The sequence below is a fragment of the Mastigoproctus giganteus genome, chromosome 12 (genome assembly GCF_048544385.1).
Source record: "Mastigoproctus giganteus isolate SK-2022 chromosome 12, ASM4854438v1, whole genome shotgun sequence".
NCBI lineage: Eukaryota > Metazoa > Arthropoda > Arachnida > Uropygi > Thelyphonidae > Mastigoproctus > Mastigoproctus giganteus.
The window spans coordinates 41,443,606-41,459,044 of record NC_143586.1 but is presented as its reverse complement, the minus strand read 5'-3'; the positions used below and the strand labels follow the sequence as shown (position 1 = coordinate 41,459,044).

At 36.9% G+C, this 15,439-nt stretch overlaps 1 protein-coding gene across 1 annotated transcript in view; it reads right to left on the bottom strand.

Annotated features, from left to right (window-relative positions):
- The window catches only part of Msh6 (DNA mismatch repair protein Msh6), a 212,424-nt gene that overhangs the window by 39,078 nt on the left and 157,907 nt on the right, over positions 1-15,439 (bottom strand). The window contains exon 26 of the mRNA XM_090385739.1: positions 12,536-12,631. Within this exon, the coding sequence (XP_090241865.1) occupies positions 12,536-12,631 (96 nt within the window). The remainder of the gene's footprint in view (positions 1-12,535; positions 12,632-15,439) is intronic.

Here is a 15,439-nt window from a genome sequence, read left to right as displayed (position 1 = left end):
AAGGTGATTCTTGCACAACTTCTATTAGAATAAGAAGCGACCTGGAGCGAGGGGTGTTGGGGGTTTCAGGGACGGATGGCAGTCATCATGGAATAGTTGGGTATATGGGATGTGTTAGGGTAACCAGGAATAGGCATAGGAGCATGTATGCTTGCATGTATACTAATGCTAGAAGTATAGTAAATAAATTTGATGAATTTGAAGTGTTGGTCAAGACATCAAAGGCGGATATTGTTGGGATAGCAGAGACGTGGTGTCACAAAGATATAAGGAATGCAGAACTGGAATTTGGGGAGTACAATGTGTACAGAAAGGATAGACAGGACAGAAAGGGAGGGGGTGTTATGCTGTTAATTAAGAAAAACATAAAATCAAAGGAAGTGCACCCAGTTAATATAGATGAACAGTGCTCTGTTGAGTCAGTTTGGTGCGAGATAAGCACTGCGAAAGGAAAAATAAGGGTAGGAGTGTGTTATAGGCCTAATGACTTGAATGAGTACAATGAACAATTGTACAGAGAAATAGAGTGGGCCAGTAAATCTGAATGTCTTATAATGGGGGATTTTAACTTCCCAGATATTGACTGGAACTTGTGGGTTGGTCACTCACACACCAGTCAGACTTTTGTGGATTTATTGGATGATTGTTTTCTGCAGCAGCATGTTCGAGAGGCAACCAGAGAAAGTAATACTCTTGATCTGGTTATCAGCAGTGATCATTCGTGTATTAAGAATTTGCAGATAAAGGAACCACTAGGTGGCAGTGATCACAGTGTGCTGAAGTGGGATTTACTCAAAGAGGTAACTACCGTCAGGGGTAAAGGAAAGGGTTTTTGCTTCCGTAAAGGGGAGTACAGTGGTCTCAGACAGTTTTTAAATTCTGTACAGTGGGATCAACTGACGATGTTACCAACAGTAAATTCTAAGTGGGAAGCATTCAAGGAATTAATCGTGGAAGCTACTAGACTTTATATACCGATTAAGAAATATCGTTCAAGGTTTAGGCCTAAATGGTTATCAAATGAACTAATGAGACTCGTGACAGAGAAGAAAAATGCATGGGATGCATATAAATTATCAGGTGACGCAGAAGCCTGTGGCAGATATAAGCTAGTCTGTAATCAGGTCACAAAGGAGGTTCGGCAGGCAAAGGCGGATTACGAGAAATCTTTGGCAAAGGATGCTAAGAAAAACAGCAAGGATTTCTTTACTTATATAAACTCTAAAAGGAAGGGGATGAATATGATTGGTCCACTTGACATAGATGGTTCGACTGTTGATGATCCTGCTCAGATAGCAAACAAACTGAATGAGTATTTTGCATCTACATTCACACGTGAGGAATTATTACAGTTTGAAAATGGAAGAAGGTTATCAAATTGTAGCAGTGTGCTTAATGATTTTGTAATAACTGAGAGCAAAGTGGAGGAGAAATTGTTGAAGTTAAACATAAGAAAGGCACCTGGGGTGGATGGGATCTATCCAGTTATTTTAAAGGAGGCGGCAAAGCAACTAAGCAAACCCTTAGCCATAATTATGAGAGCATCCTTGGACTCAGGGGAGGTTCCCACGGACTGGAGATGTGCAAATGTGTCCCCAATTCACAAAGGTGGATCGAAGGGTGACATGAGTAATTACAGACCAGTTAGTTTAACTTCTGTTCCGGGTAAAATAATGGAGTCACTGGTTAAAGATGCATTGCAGGATCATCTAGACAAGACTGCAGCAATAATTCAAACACAGCATGGGTTTGTTAAGGGAAAGTCTTGTCTGACAAATTTGATTGGTTATTATGATGTGGTCACAAAGGAACTGGATGCGAAAAATAATTTTGATATCATATACTTGGATTTCAGGAAAGCTTTTGACACTGTTGCGCATGGAAGACTACTGTACAAATTGGAGCAGAATGGTATTAAGGGTAAGTTGCTACAATGGATAAAAGGATGGTTAAGTGGGAGAAGACAGAGGGTGGTAATCAATGGGTGCTGCTCTTCATGGACTAATGTTATTAGTGGAGTCCCACAGGGTTCGGTGTTGGGTCCACTGTTGTTTTGTGTATTTATCAATGATATTGATGAAGGTATATCAGGCTTAATGTCGAAGTTTGCAGATGACACAAAGGTTGGCAGGGTTGTTAATGACAGTAATGGCAGTGTGCTACTGCAACAGGATCTAGATAATTTGGGCAGATGGGCTAAGAAGTGGCAACTGAAGTTCAACCTTGACAAATGCAAAGTACTGCATATGGGTAGAAGTAACCCCAGAGAAACGTACCAACTGTGTGGTACTACACTTAAGGTGGTAGAAAATGAAAAAGACCTGGGAGTAATTGTGCAGTCAGATATGAAGTTTTCTGAGCAATGCAGACAGGCTGCTAGGGCAGGTCATGGGGTTTTGTCAATGATATATAGGAATTTTGCTAGCAGGGAAAAGGAGGTGATTGTCCCTCTGTATAAGGCAATGGTCAGGCCACGCCTTGAGTACTGCGTACAGGTCTGGAGGCCTCATTTTAGGAAGGATGTAGATTTGCTTGAGCGTGTACAGAGAAGAGCAACACGATTGGCGAGGGGAATGAAGGGATTCTCTTACCAAGAGAGGCTTAAGTTCTGCAAATTGCAGTGGCTGGAGACTAGGCACCTGCGCGGTGATCTGATTGAGGTCTATAAGGCCTTGAATGGGTTGAGCACGCTGAATTCTGATGGGATCCTCCCACTTGTTCAGAATACGAACCTACGGGGACATAAGTTCAAATTAAGAAAGGATAGATGTAGAATAGATGTGCGGAAATTTGCCTTTAGCCAGCGGGTGGTTAATTGCTGGAACAAACTTCCATCTGTCGTTGTGGAAGTTGATAGGTTAAATAAATTTAAGGAGGAACTGGACAGGCATTTGGAGGGAATGGTGTGATGATTTTTTTTTTTTTTTTTTTTTGGCTGATGCTGCATAAGCTCCTACACTTGCTTTCTTGCATCATGTGCCACTACTACTACTACTACTACTACTACTACTTAATATGCCAATTCTGCAGCAGCTGCAGAGAAATTTTGTGATGTGTTGGAAAAAATTATTGATGAAGGCAGCTATTCAACGCAGCAAATTTTTAACATTGACAAGATTGCTCTGTATTGGAAAAAAATGTCGGATTGAACATACATTGCCAAAGAAGAAAAGACAATGTCAGGTTTCAAGGCTTCAAAAGATAGGGCCACACTCTTGCTCGGGGCTAACGCAGCAGGAGATTACAGATTAATACTACTGCTTGTGTACCATTCTGGAAATCCTTGTGCATTTAAAGGCACCAATAAAGCCACCCTACCCGTGCATTTCCAATCGAACCAGAGCATGGATAACAATCTCTCTCTTTGAGGATTGGTTTAAATGCTGCTTCATTCCCAAGGTTAAAAAATATTGTAAAAACAACGACGTTCCTTTCAAGGTTTTGCTTCTATTAGATAATGCTCCTGGACATCCTGTGCATCTAGATGATTTCAATTCAAACGTGAGAGTCATATTTCTACTGCCAAACACGACTTCACTCATCCAACCTATGGATCAGGGTGTTATTTTGAATTTAAAAGCATACTATTTATGCACAACATTTGCTCAGGCATTGTCTGTAGTAATGAGAAAAATTTTACGCTAAGAGACTTGGAAATCTTACAATATTTACCATGCCATCTTAAACATTAATAAGGCCTGGGTGGAAATTACTAAAAGTTGTTTAAATGATGCATGGAAGAAAATATGCCCACGACACGTAAAAGATTTTGAAGGATTTGAAAAATATGAATCATATGAATAGGTTACAGATAAGATTGTAAAGGTCGCAGAGCTACTTCAGTTGGAGGTTTTGCCAAAGGCATGGAAGAATTAATAGAGGAAGAGAAGGAATTATCTAACAAAGAACTTATTGACTTGCAGGTAGCGATAGTGAAAGAAGAAAATGCTGACGAAGCTCAAGATGAACCAAATGAGGAGCTGAGATGCTTCATCATCACCAGAGAGAGAGATGGCAATGGCATTTTGTGAAATTGCACCGGTAATGGCAAGGTTTGAGAAGATGAATCCTTACAGCAAACAATTCTTACAAGTTAACAGAGGAGTGAATGATGCTTGCTTACTAGAAAAAAATGTATGATGAAAAGAAAAAAGCCACTGTCCAGTCATCCATTAATATGTTCTTTCGTAAGGTTGAGCGGCCGAGCCCTTCTAAATCTCCACAGCCCTCAACCTCCGCAGTGGCGTACTTATCAGTTGAAGACATTGATTCTGGCAACGATGCTCTAGAGGTAACACTTACTGATGTTATGCCTGTCTCCTCTTTTTTTGTAATCTTATAATTTTTAAATTTTTTAAAATTGCACGCTTTTGTAATTTTTCCTGAGCATGAGATAAAGAATTAAATAAATACAATAAATAATTCTATTTACATGTTCGTCAAACGTTTCTTTTTTGATTCAATCAACTCAGCGAGCACAGTTGCGAGTGCTGTACAAGCATAGGGGAAATTCAGACTTATGTAGCGTTCTGCAGAACGCAACACTTACGTAAGTCAGGGAGTTCCTGCATGTAATAACAACAATTACATGCTGCATTTTTAAATGGAAGTTTGACTTCCATGCACCACTTTGCTGTTCACTTAGATAAAATACATTATTCTCAGTTCAGTATTTATTATATTATTCAATTCTAATAGAAACCACCTGCAAGCTGATGAAAACTCAGTAAACTTCTAAACAGCTATTTTGGCAGTGTCTCAGATTTTTCTGATGATGTTACACAATTTAAGCAGGATCATGGATAATGGTATTTGTTGCTAAGTTGAACATTACTCCACTTAGTGCAGAAGACTTGGCATTCACTCTTTGGTAAGTAAAAATTGTCTCCATAAATGTAATCAAATGGGTAGAGTACACAAATTTTGATTTCATTACTTGAATGTTCCTTCTGTCTAGGATGGGTATTTCAGAGAAGGCCAGGGAATGCCCATTTTCTCTTGTGTAAGAGATGTTGGTACAGGCAGTTCTGGCCTTACGAGTTTTTGCTTTATGAGGTTTTTTTTCCTTTTCAAGTATCAACAAAATCGAAAATATGAGCATTAATTGCAAAAAATGAATGTTAAACATTAATAAATACTGCATTTCAAACCACGCACATGGCTATACAATACAGTGTACCCTGCTTTACTATATTAATCCGTTCCAGAGACACCATCGTATCGTGAAAATATCATGACGTGAACCCAATAACACGTTTTTTGGTAATTCGTTCCACGACCTCGGAAGTTGAAATTTTCACTATATAACTCTCTAAAAGGTCGTTTTTATAGTGTAAATTGTATTAGTTACCAATTCAAATCATTAAAATGCACTACACTTTCATCATTATCATATATTCTGTTATAAGAACTAATTTTGAATGCCTTTGTGATATTTTTCTAGAGCACATTTCTGGAGGTCACGACCATAAAACAATAAAATAAATTTGCACTTTGCGGTTTATTGGGCTTTTCTATTACTGCAAGCAATTATAAACAGGTAGTAAACTCGATGTTATTGCATTTGCAAAAATACCGACAGCTGGAATTGTGTTTTTTTTTACATTATTAAATATTACATTATTACAAATTACAATTAAATATTACAATATTACAAATAAATTTTCAGAATCTTCTCTTCATTCCTTTTTTTTTTTTAAAGCTTCGTAAGTAAACTTGTTACTCCGAGCAAATCATGTTAGTTGCAATTTGTGCGTTTAGTTAAAAAATGCTTATGCATGCTACTAAAATTTATAAAGAAAAGAGAATATTACCTTGGAAATAAACACCTCTTGAAGAATTTCTGAAGAAGATGACTCCTTGTACAACAAACCAACAAGTGCCGAGCCAATAATGAGTGATTAACGAGCGTGCATTTAGTCGATGATGATGATGATGATGAAGAATAAACATTCTTTAACATTTGTAAGTCATAAATAATTCCTCTATAATAATTTGCTTGATTTTACAGGCTACGTTTTCCTTTCTTTGGATAAATCAATCATTGTTTAAACAAATTAATTAGCTAACTAACTTCACTGTTGATAACATAATCCCTATTTTTAACATTATGTCTGTGGGAAATAAATTCTCCCTTTACGAGTGCGTGCTAAGAATGAATTAACTCATAAAGTTGGGAACTACCTGTATCTGGTACCAAGATTATGAGACTACAGCATTCAGCTTTTAGTCTTGATTCTAGCATCTGAATTGCAGACCTTGCCAACCAGTTTATGACCACCATATGATTACAACACACTCACCATTCAAATTCAATCTCAACTATGACTTGAACAAAAGTAACAAATATCATTCCACGAGTAAACGTCACATCCCAAAGTCCACATCAGTTTGATAAAGAATCAAAAAAGACATGCTTCTGCATGTTGAATCATTGAGGTCTTTAGAAGTTTTCTAAAAAATTAAAGAAATAATTCTTCAGGTTATCAGCATAATTTTTTGATTCTTTATCAAACTGATGCTAACTTTTGGATGTGTGGACTTTGGGTTGTTGTTGTTATTTGGTTTTTAGGAGCATTAGCAACTAAGACCATATTGCTCTGGGAATATGCGGTGGTCATTCCCTGACCTTTCCGCATCTTTCGTATTTGGTGGCTCACGGGCTCGAACCCCGGTCTAATCAAGAAGCATGTGCTACGCACTGCTGCTCCTGCCCACCTGGCTATGGAGGCGCCCATGTGGACTTTGGGATGTGATGTTTACTCACTACATGATGAAATCTTAAATCTCATATGGGGTTGCTGTAAAGTTAGTACATGTTTATGGATCAATGTGGAAATTTATTCACAGGTGAAGAGATCATTTTTTCTATCTAATGTAGGTGTTTCGGAGAAAGTTGAAAAAAAATGTTTCTGCTTCAACATGCAGAAACAGTTCCAGAAACATACCAGTGATTTCCCCCTACTTCTCAAGCCCATACAGTTACTGAGCATCTATCTAACAGAATTTAACTGCTTTCCTAATATCACAGACAAACTGTTTTAGTATGAGGCAAATGGTGATGTTCCTAATACACATAAAAAAGATATCACAATTTCATAATATTACACAGCTTTATCAATTGATTAGAAATCCAGCATTCCAGTATCCACATATTCCCACTACAGCAAACCCCCGCTATTCGCGGTATCTGTATTCGCGGTTTCGCGTATTCGCGATCGCCGATTTAATATAAAATGAAACCTGAAAAAATGTGAATTTTAAAGCGCCGTGAATATTTTCCGCCATAAAAAACATGGGCGTGGCTAAAATTATCTTTCCCGGTCAAAACAGCGCTCAGTGGGTGGGGGGAGAGGGGTGAAAAAATCGCGAGCGTGGATGTTTCTCGGTAATCCTTGTTCAGTATATGTTATGCCCTTGTCATGGAAGGTTTCGTCGTTTGCTTTTAATTTATATGCTTATAAACTGAATAAATTTATCAATTTATAAATTGAGATGCTTACAAAAATGATAAATCTACCGTTTTGCAGTGTAAAACAGACTTTTTCGAGTGTGTTAACGGAAGAAAGTGACTTTATTGTGGACAAGTTCTTTCTAACCCCTACAAAAATATGGCTACGAATAAAAAGAGAAATGTGGAAATATCAAAGAAGGTGATAACATTAGCGAATAAAATTGAGTTATTAGACAAAATTTCTAATGGTGAAAGTGTCTCCTCAGTAGCAAAACATAAAATCAATGAGTCAACGGTACGATCAATCAAGAAATCGGAAGAAAAAATCCGCCGTAGTGTCCGTGAAAACGCGCTAATTGCTTCAAAAATTTGCTCTGTAACTCGTGATGTTAAATTAGAAAAAATGGAAAAGGCTTTAAATCTGTGGATAGAAGACCGAACTCAAAATAAAATTCCGTTAAGTTCACTCATCATTCGCGAAAAGGCAAAACTCCTCTATCAACACTTTAGCGAAACTGGTGATAGCACTGGCGGGATGTTTTTTTTTTTTGCTAGCAAAGGCACTGGTTTGAAATTTCTAATAAATATTACATTTAATATTAAATTGTTTCTTATTTTCATTTCGATGCTATATGCTTGCATTTCACTATGTACTGTCTATGTACATGTCATATTATGAAGGTACATATAATACATACATAGACAAAATTTTAGACTAGTTTTTCTTATATATTTCATACTTTGGAACGGAACCCCTTTATTACTATGGGAGCCATAACTCAGTATTCGCGTTTTCGGTATTCGCGAATTTCTCAGGAACGTAACCCCCGCGAATAGCGGGGGTTTACTGTATATGCAAAATGAAATACTTGGTCACATGATATGACAGAACTATAAGATCTGCAGTGTCTGTGGAGTCATTAAAGGTATACCATAGAAAACAAGTCAACATCAGCAGTATGAAGAAGATACTCCATGACCATGATGCAGATGTCTGGCTTATCACCCACACAAAAATTTGAATAACATTACCAAAACCTTCAAAGTAAGATGCCAATAACCCATTTCCAATAGCACAACGTGAAGAGAGTTCAAGATGTTGAATCTATGCAGCTGTATGGCAATCTGCAAGCCTTTTGTGTATGATCATATTAACAACAGTTTACATTATATAGCACTAACAGATTTTTGAACTTAAGATCTTCCAAGCAAACTGCAATTTTGATCAATTGCCTCTCTTAGTCAATACTACTATTTATCATCTCTATTTTTGTTATTCTGCCATCTTTAGAAATGACAATGCAGGTATCATATATTATGTCAGATGTAAATGCTATTTTGAAATCTGAGCATTTATTTTTTTTACTGCCTCTTATTTAAGAATAAACATGCAACTGTTACTCACAACTCCTACCCATATTATCTATTTGCCAAAATTAATATTTTAAACTTCTCTTTACAACAAACATCTGTAATTCTGGCACTGATTATCTAGAAGAAATAATATGTAGCTATTTCAATTACATTCCCTCAGAAGTAAATCAACTATGATGAATAAACATGAACTCTGATCCAAATGCTAAAATATTCATGATTTCAATCCTTATGCATACTGCTTTTGTGTTTCTGAAACATTACCTAGCTACCAGACAAAAAATTTTTGGCAGTGGTAATGCCTCAGCATTTTTTTAAAAAACTGTAGTAATGAGAAATAAACCAAGCTTTGCAAATACTGGCACCAGTTTCTTTCTCAATGGGTAACAACATATACAAATCAAAACAGTACTACTGGATAATTAACCAAACAAGGATAAAAAGAAAAAGAGCAAGGCAGTCTGCAAGTGGTTCCCTCAGTTCAAATTAGAAGCATGTTAGTGCACAAGAGAAAAGTATTGACTACGAAGGAGCATGCATAAAAACGGCTGATGGCTTCATGCTCAAGATCTATCTGCCAGATGATTTTCAAATATTGACCAAAACTATTTAACCATGATATTCAAACGTTGATGAAATTTGCCCCCGCCACACACCCAAAGATCATGGTTCGTAAATTTTTGTGAAGGGTGATTATTCACTGTCAGATACAATAACCATTATACACGAAGTGCCACCAAAAAGTCAATGTGTGGAATGTAGAACAATGATTTTCTCCACTTATTTCAAAATAAATTGCATTCAAGTCCTTAATGGCACATGTATCAATTTCCAATACCTCAACTTGAAAATATTCAAAAAATTTTTATTAAGTACAATACACAATTATATTTACTGAACAAAACATTAAATAAGAATTTTTTTTTTGATAATTAACAAAATTTAAAATGCTGTTTTAGTTCACTTTCCGGGCGGGCCGTAAGGTTTGGACACTGCTGTGGATCAACTGTAAGCGCCCCGTTCGAGAATTAGGAGAGAATGATTTTATTTTACTCTGAAAAATAATCATCTGTTGTTTCGTGGAAGTGAGTTATCCACAGTTTTCCATAAATTTTCTCTATCTCTGTTTACATGGTCATAGTACCTGAATTTCAAATAACACAGACATTTTGTACAGTTTCAAAAAATTCAAACTTAACTAGTTCAAAGAACTAGTGACAATATCGATGACAAGAAAAGGAAAATGAAGACAACAAAGGTATTAAACTTTCTAAACATGAAATGTTGGCATTTGGTGAAAACTGAGTTAGAAAATTGCCAATTAGGTTACAGTTAAATTAAAGAGATACAATTTGTTGATTTCGGGAATGCCTAATTGAAAAGATGGTTTCGGAAGAATTGAAGAATTTGATGAACGCTCTGAATACAATACCAATTTCATAAAGTGAATGTGAACGAGGATTTTCACAAATGAATCTGATCATCAGCCCAACCAGAGCTTCGTTGATGACAAAAACAATTTCTTCACTACTATTTCTTAAAATTGTAGGCCCACTGCTGATCCACTTCGATCCAGCAAAATATTTTGATTCGTGGCTGCTTTGGAAACGTCATTCAGCAAAAGACACAAACAGTAAGAAAAGAAGTTGGCATAGTGTGTTTGATGAGAACTTAATATAAATTTGGAATATTCTACAAAAACTTTATTATGAAATTATTTTTTTACTTATTTTATTTTTTTTTACACATTTTGCTTATGCTTAATAAACTGTGTTAATATACTTAATTTGTTGTTCTTGTTCCAAAAAACATTACTACTAAAGTAACAATATCAGGAAAAAAAAAATTTTTAGAGTACTTTTCATATCCTTTTAATTTTCAATTTTTCCTGATAGCAAAGAATGAGTACTGGCACCTATTTTTTTTTACAAAAAAAGCTCTGTATATTTTTTTTTTTTTTTTTTTTTTATGAGAACTCCAAACACGAGAGGTATTATAACCTATAGTACTTAGTACCGGGCGCCTCCGTAGCCAGGTGGGAAGGAGCAGCAGTGCGTAGCACACGCTTCTTGATTAGACCGGGGTTCGAGCCCGTCACTACCAAATACGGAGGATGCGGAAAGGTTAAGGAATGACCACCGCATATCCTGGAGCAATATGGCCTTAGTTGCTAATGCTCCTAAAAACCAAACAACAAACAACAACTTAGTACCGTGCTTGGGTTGAAGGTTGAGAAGACGAAAGAAGATATTTGTTGATATTGGACTTGAACTTCTGTAGATTGTAATTTTCAGGAATTACGTATGAAGGAAGGTTGTTCCAGAAAACGGCAGTTGAATGAATAAATGAGGAAGATGAAAAGTTGGTTCTGTGAGTTTGAAGTTGGACAGTAAATGGATGTTGGCTGGTGGCGGCACGTGTTCGGACTGTTTTGAAAGAGAGAGCGGGAATTACAGAAGCCAATTCAGAAGAACAGTGCCCATGGAAGTATCTGTAGAAGAGGCATGCAGCAGAAACAGTGTGTCTATGAGAAAGCGAGTGGAGAGACTCTGTTAGAGATGAATCATTAATTAACCTAACTGCCCTCTTCTGAATGGAATCAAGAAGCCTGAGAGAGGTTTTGGGGGCACCGCCCCAGATGTGGGAACAATATTCCATGGCAGGGCGGATTTGCGATTTATACAGAGTGAGCAGCTGTTTGGGAGAAAAGTAATGCCGAGAGCGAAAGAGAAAACCAAGTTTTTTAGATGCAGAGGAAGCAATATTTGTAATGTGCTTGTGCCAAGAGAGATTAGAAGTCAGGGTAATCCCCAAAAGAGATATATCATTTTGCCTAGAAATCGGAGTGTCACTAAAGATAAGCATAGGAGCAGAAGAATCCTTTTTGCGAGATATAAGACAAGATTGAGTTTTAGAAGGGTCGAAATCAACTAAGTTGTCTTTGCCCCACTGGAGAATTACCTGAAGATCGGCATTTAAGGAATTGGCAGCAGATTTTCGAGAACTTGAAGCTGATTGAGCTGTAGAAGGTTTCTCAAAATGGAAAGTTGAATGCAATGTGCTATCATCAGCAAAACTATGGATAGGTTTTCCAGTCAATGGGAGAAGGTCATTGATATACAAGAGAAAAAGAGTGGGGGAAAGAACTGAACCTTGGGGGACACCGGCATTAGTGGAGAAGTTAGAAGACAGAGAGCCATCTACCATCACCCTCAGTGAGCAATCAGAGAGAAAACTGGATAACCAATTACTAAAAACAGTTGGCAAACCATAAGATGGAAGCTTGTTTAGAAGATCTTTATGCTAAACACGATCAAAAGCCTTTGAGATGTCAAGAGCAACTACTTGTGTTTCACCGAACCTTTCCATTGAATTAGTCCATAAATGGGTAACATAAGCCAGAATATCACCAGTGGATCGACACTGACAGAATCCATACTGGCGATCGTTGATCAGACGGAAGGTTTCTAGGTAGTTTAAGAGTTGGCGGTTAATTGATTTCTCCATTACTTTAGAAAGAGTAGAAGTAATTGCAATGGGACGATAATTTGATGGGAGGGATTTGTCACCCTTTTTGTATATATATATATATTCAAAATGGTACAGTTAGTACTACTGTTTTTTTTTTTTTTTTTATTTTTACCAATTTAAAGTTTAAAGTTTTAGTTAGTAAAAAAAAAATTAAATACCACATTAAACAAACAATACCTTTATACCAACAAATGTATCATTGGGAATGAAGTCATCACCTGTTAAGCATGTCAATAATGATGGATGTCTTCCAGCTTTTATTTCAAGAAATGGCTATAAAAAAAAAAAAAAAAAAAAAAAAAAAAAGGGTTGAAAATTAAAACATATCTGAAGCAAAAATGCAATTAAAATAAGACAAAATAATATACAATTCAAATTGAAACCACAGAAACCTAGCAGAATATTAAATGGTGTCTACAATTTGCAGCAAAACATACACATTTTTGATACTGAAATAAATTTCAAGTATGTGCTATCACATCCAAATGGTATTAACACGTTGACGGCTTATTGCTACGGCTTATTTGGGTGAATGGGTCTCCGATACCAATCTGAGTTAGGCATGTTAAATTATTCAAAACCCAAATTATAATATATATTCATCACCAAAACTCCTAAAAAAAGCTTATTGTTGTAAAAAAAAAAAAAAAGCTTCTCGAATTATCTCGTAGATGACATGTGTAATAGAAAATTCTTCCTCACTGCAGCCAACTACAAGTTAACTCAAGATGCATTGTTACCTGTAGAATTCACCATATATGAGTCAGCGCTGTGTGTAAATCTGTAGTAGTGACAGACTGTTCCATGTTCCATATACAAGGTAAGACCGATTTTGAATCATTTTGATAATGTTATGCGCAATAATTACGCACCGAATAAAAACATCTGTATTGACAAGTTGATGATGTTGTGGCGTGGGAGGCTGAATTTCTGCCAGTACATAAAAAAATAAAAAGCACAAATACGGAATCAAGCTTTACGAACTGTGCGAGTCCAAAGGCCTTGTTATGAAAATAAAAATTTACTCAGGTAAATCAGAAGAAAGTGAAAACATAGGTCATACTGCTGAAGTTGTGCTATTCTTGCCTGAGGACCACTTAGACAAGGGATATGTAGTGTATATGGACAATTTTTATAATTCTGTTGCTCTAACAAAATTGTTGTCTGCTCGAAAAACTTATGTATGTGGAACATTACACACCAACAGAAAAGAAAATCCAAAAGAGCTGGTGATGAGAAAACTGAAGAAAGGAGAAGTTGCATGGCAACGAAATGGCCCTGTTGTAGTTTGTAAGTGGAGGGATAAAAGAGAAGTTCTCACTATTTCTAACAGATATGTTATTGAAATGGCCAAGGTGTGTAACCGGAATGGAAAAATTTCGATAAAACCCAACATAATTCGAGATTACAATAGAGGAATGTCCAGCATAAATCGATTGGATCAAATGCTCTCATATTATTCAGCAGTAAGAAAAACCATCAATGGCCGAAAAAAAATTGCATCAGATATTTTAGAAATATATATACATAACGCATACATCCATTTCTGTCAAGTTACAGGTTCCACCATAAAATCTCTAAAATTCAGAGAAACATTCATTGAATCTTTGATTGGAGAAAAAATTCTGAACGTTCCAAAGAAGATTAGGTCTGATTAGGTGATTTTACTATCAGTGAATAAACTGACACTGGTCAGACCAGCTGGAAAAAGTATCAGAATCCCATGCCATTACCTCAAAGTTAGCATGACATGGGTAGTGGCAGGGGGGCTTCCAAGGTAGGTTGTCTCTATTGCAGTCAGTCCAGGGAGGTAGGTGACCTGTCCATCACAAAGTCACAACACACTCATGCCAACCTATCATCACACCTGACGTACCAACATGCAGTCACAATATAATTTTTGTACATATTCAGGTGCACGAAGAAGGGACAGTATATTTAGCATCATTTGCCCATCAGTCTCTCACTCTTGCAGGCAGATTATATACAGAACAGCATCTGAATGGACATTACACAATTTATTTATTTTTTCTTTTTTTGTTAACATTGCACATAACATTCACTCACCAATGCAAGGTTTACGCACACTGCTTCTCATTCACTCAACAGATACACCTTAGCCCTCCAATATATACTATCTGTAGAATTTTTTTTTTTTTTTTTTGGACATGTATTCAGAGGGAACATTTATATCTATGCAAGTGGGATATTCACATTTGCTCACATTCATTCTATTCTCATATTCTCACTTGTGACAGCCTTCTGAATAGGGATGGGGAGGATACTTTTTTTGTTCCTCCAGGTTAGGATTACAACAAATATTGGAGCCTTACCTAGGGTAAGGTCCTTTGGGTGGTAGGACCTCACTGCCACCACCTTGCCTGGGGTGAGTTGGCAGCAACTTCATGGGTTAAAATACCCCCATAAAGTGGCAGGGAGTCAGTTTGCAGAAGAAGGGGAGAAGTTATGTGGGAAGGTGGGTGAGTTGGAGTCATCTCTGAAAAATATTTTGTGGTCCAGGGGAAACTGGAGGGTTCTCCCTGATCATAAGAAAGGGACCATATTGACACTATGTAAAAGCTCCACTGGCTTACCCAGAGTCATATGATCTTAACTTTACCTTTGGGATGAAATGGAACAATGGAATTATACTTCATAACTGGGTTGTCACTATTGAAACAACAAGGTACCTGCCCACCCACCAACGAGTAAGCCAATAAGCTTCAAAACGGTACCATCTGGATGGTGGTATCCAATGAGAATAAGTAACATTAGTCTTCTCCATAGGTGAAGCATTACTTATTTGAGAGTCGCCTCCGTAGCCAGGTGAGCAGGAGCAGCAGTGCGTAGCACACGCTTCTTGATTAGACCGGAGTTCGAGCCCGTGACCACCAAATACGGAGGATGCGGAAAGGTCAGGGAATGACCATCGCATATCCCCAGAGCAATATGGCCTTAGTTGCTAATGCTCCTAAAAACCAAAATAACAACAACTTATTTGAGGTAGTATAATACCATGGCAACTCGTGAAGGTATTCACAATATGAGATATTATTAAACAATGCATTCATATGACCTTGG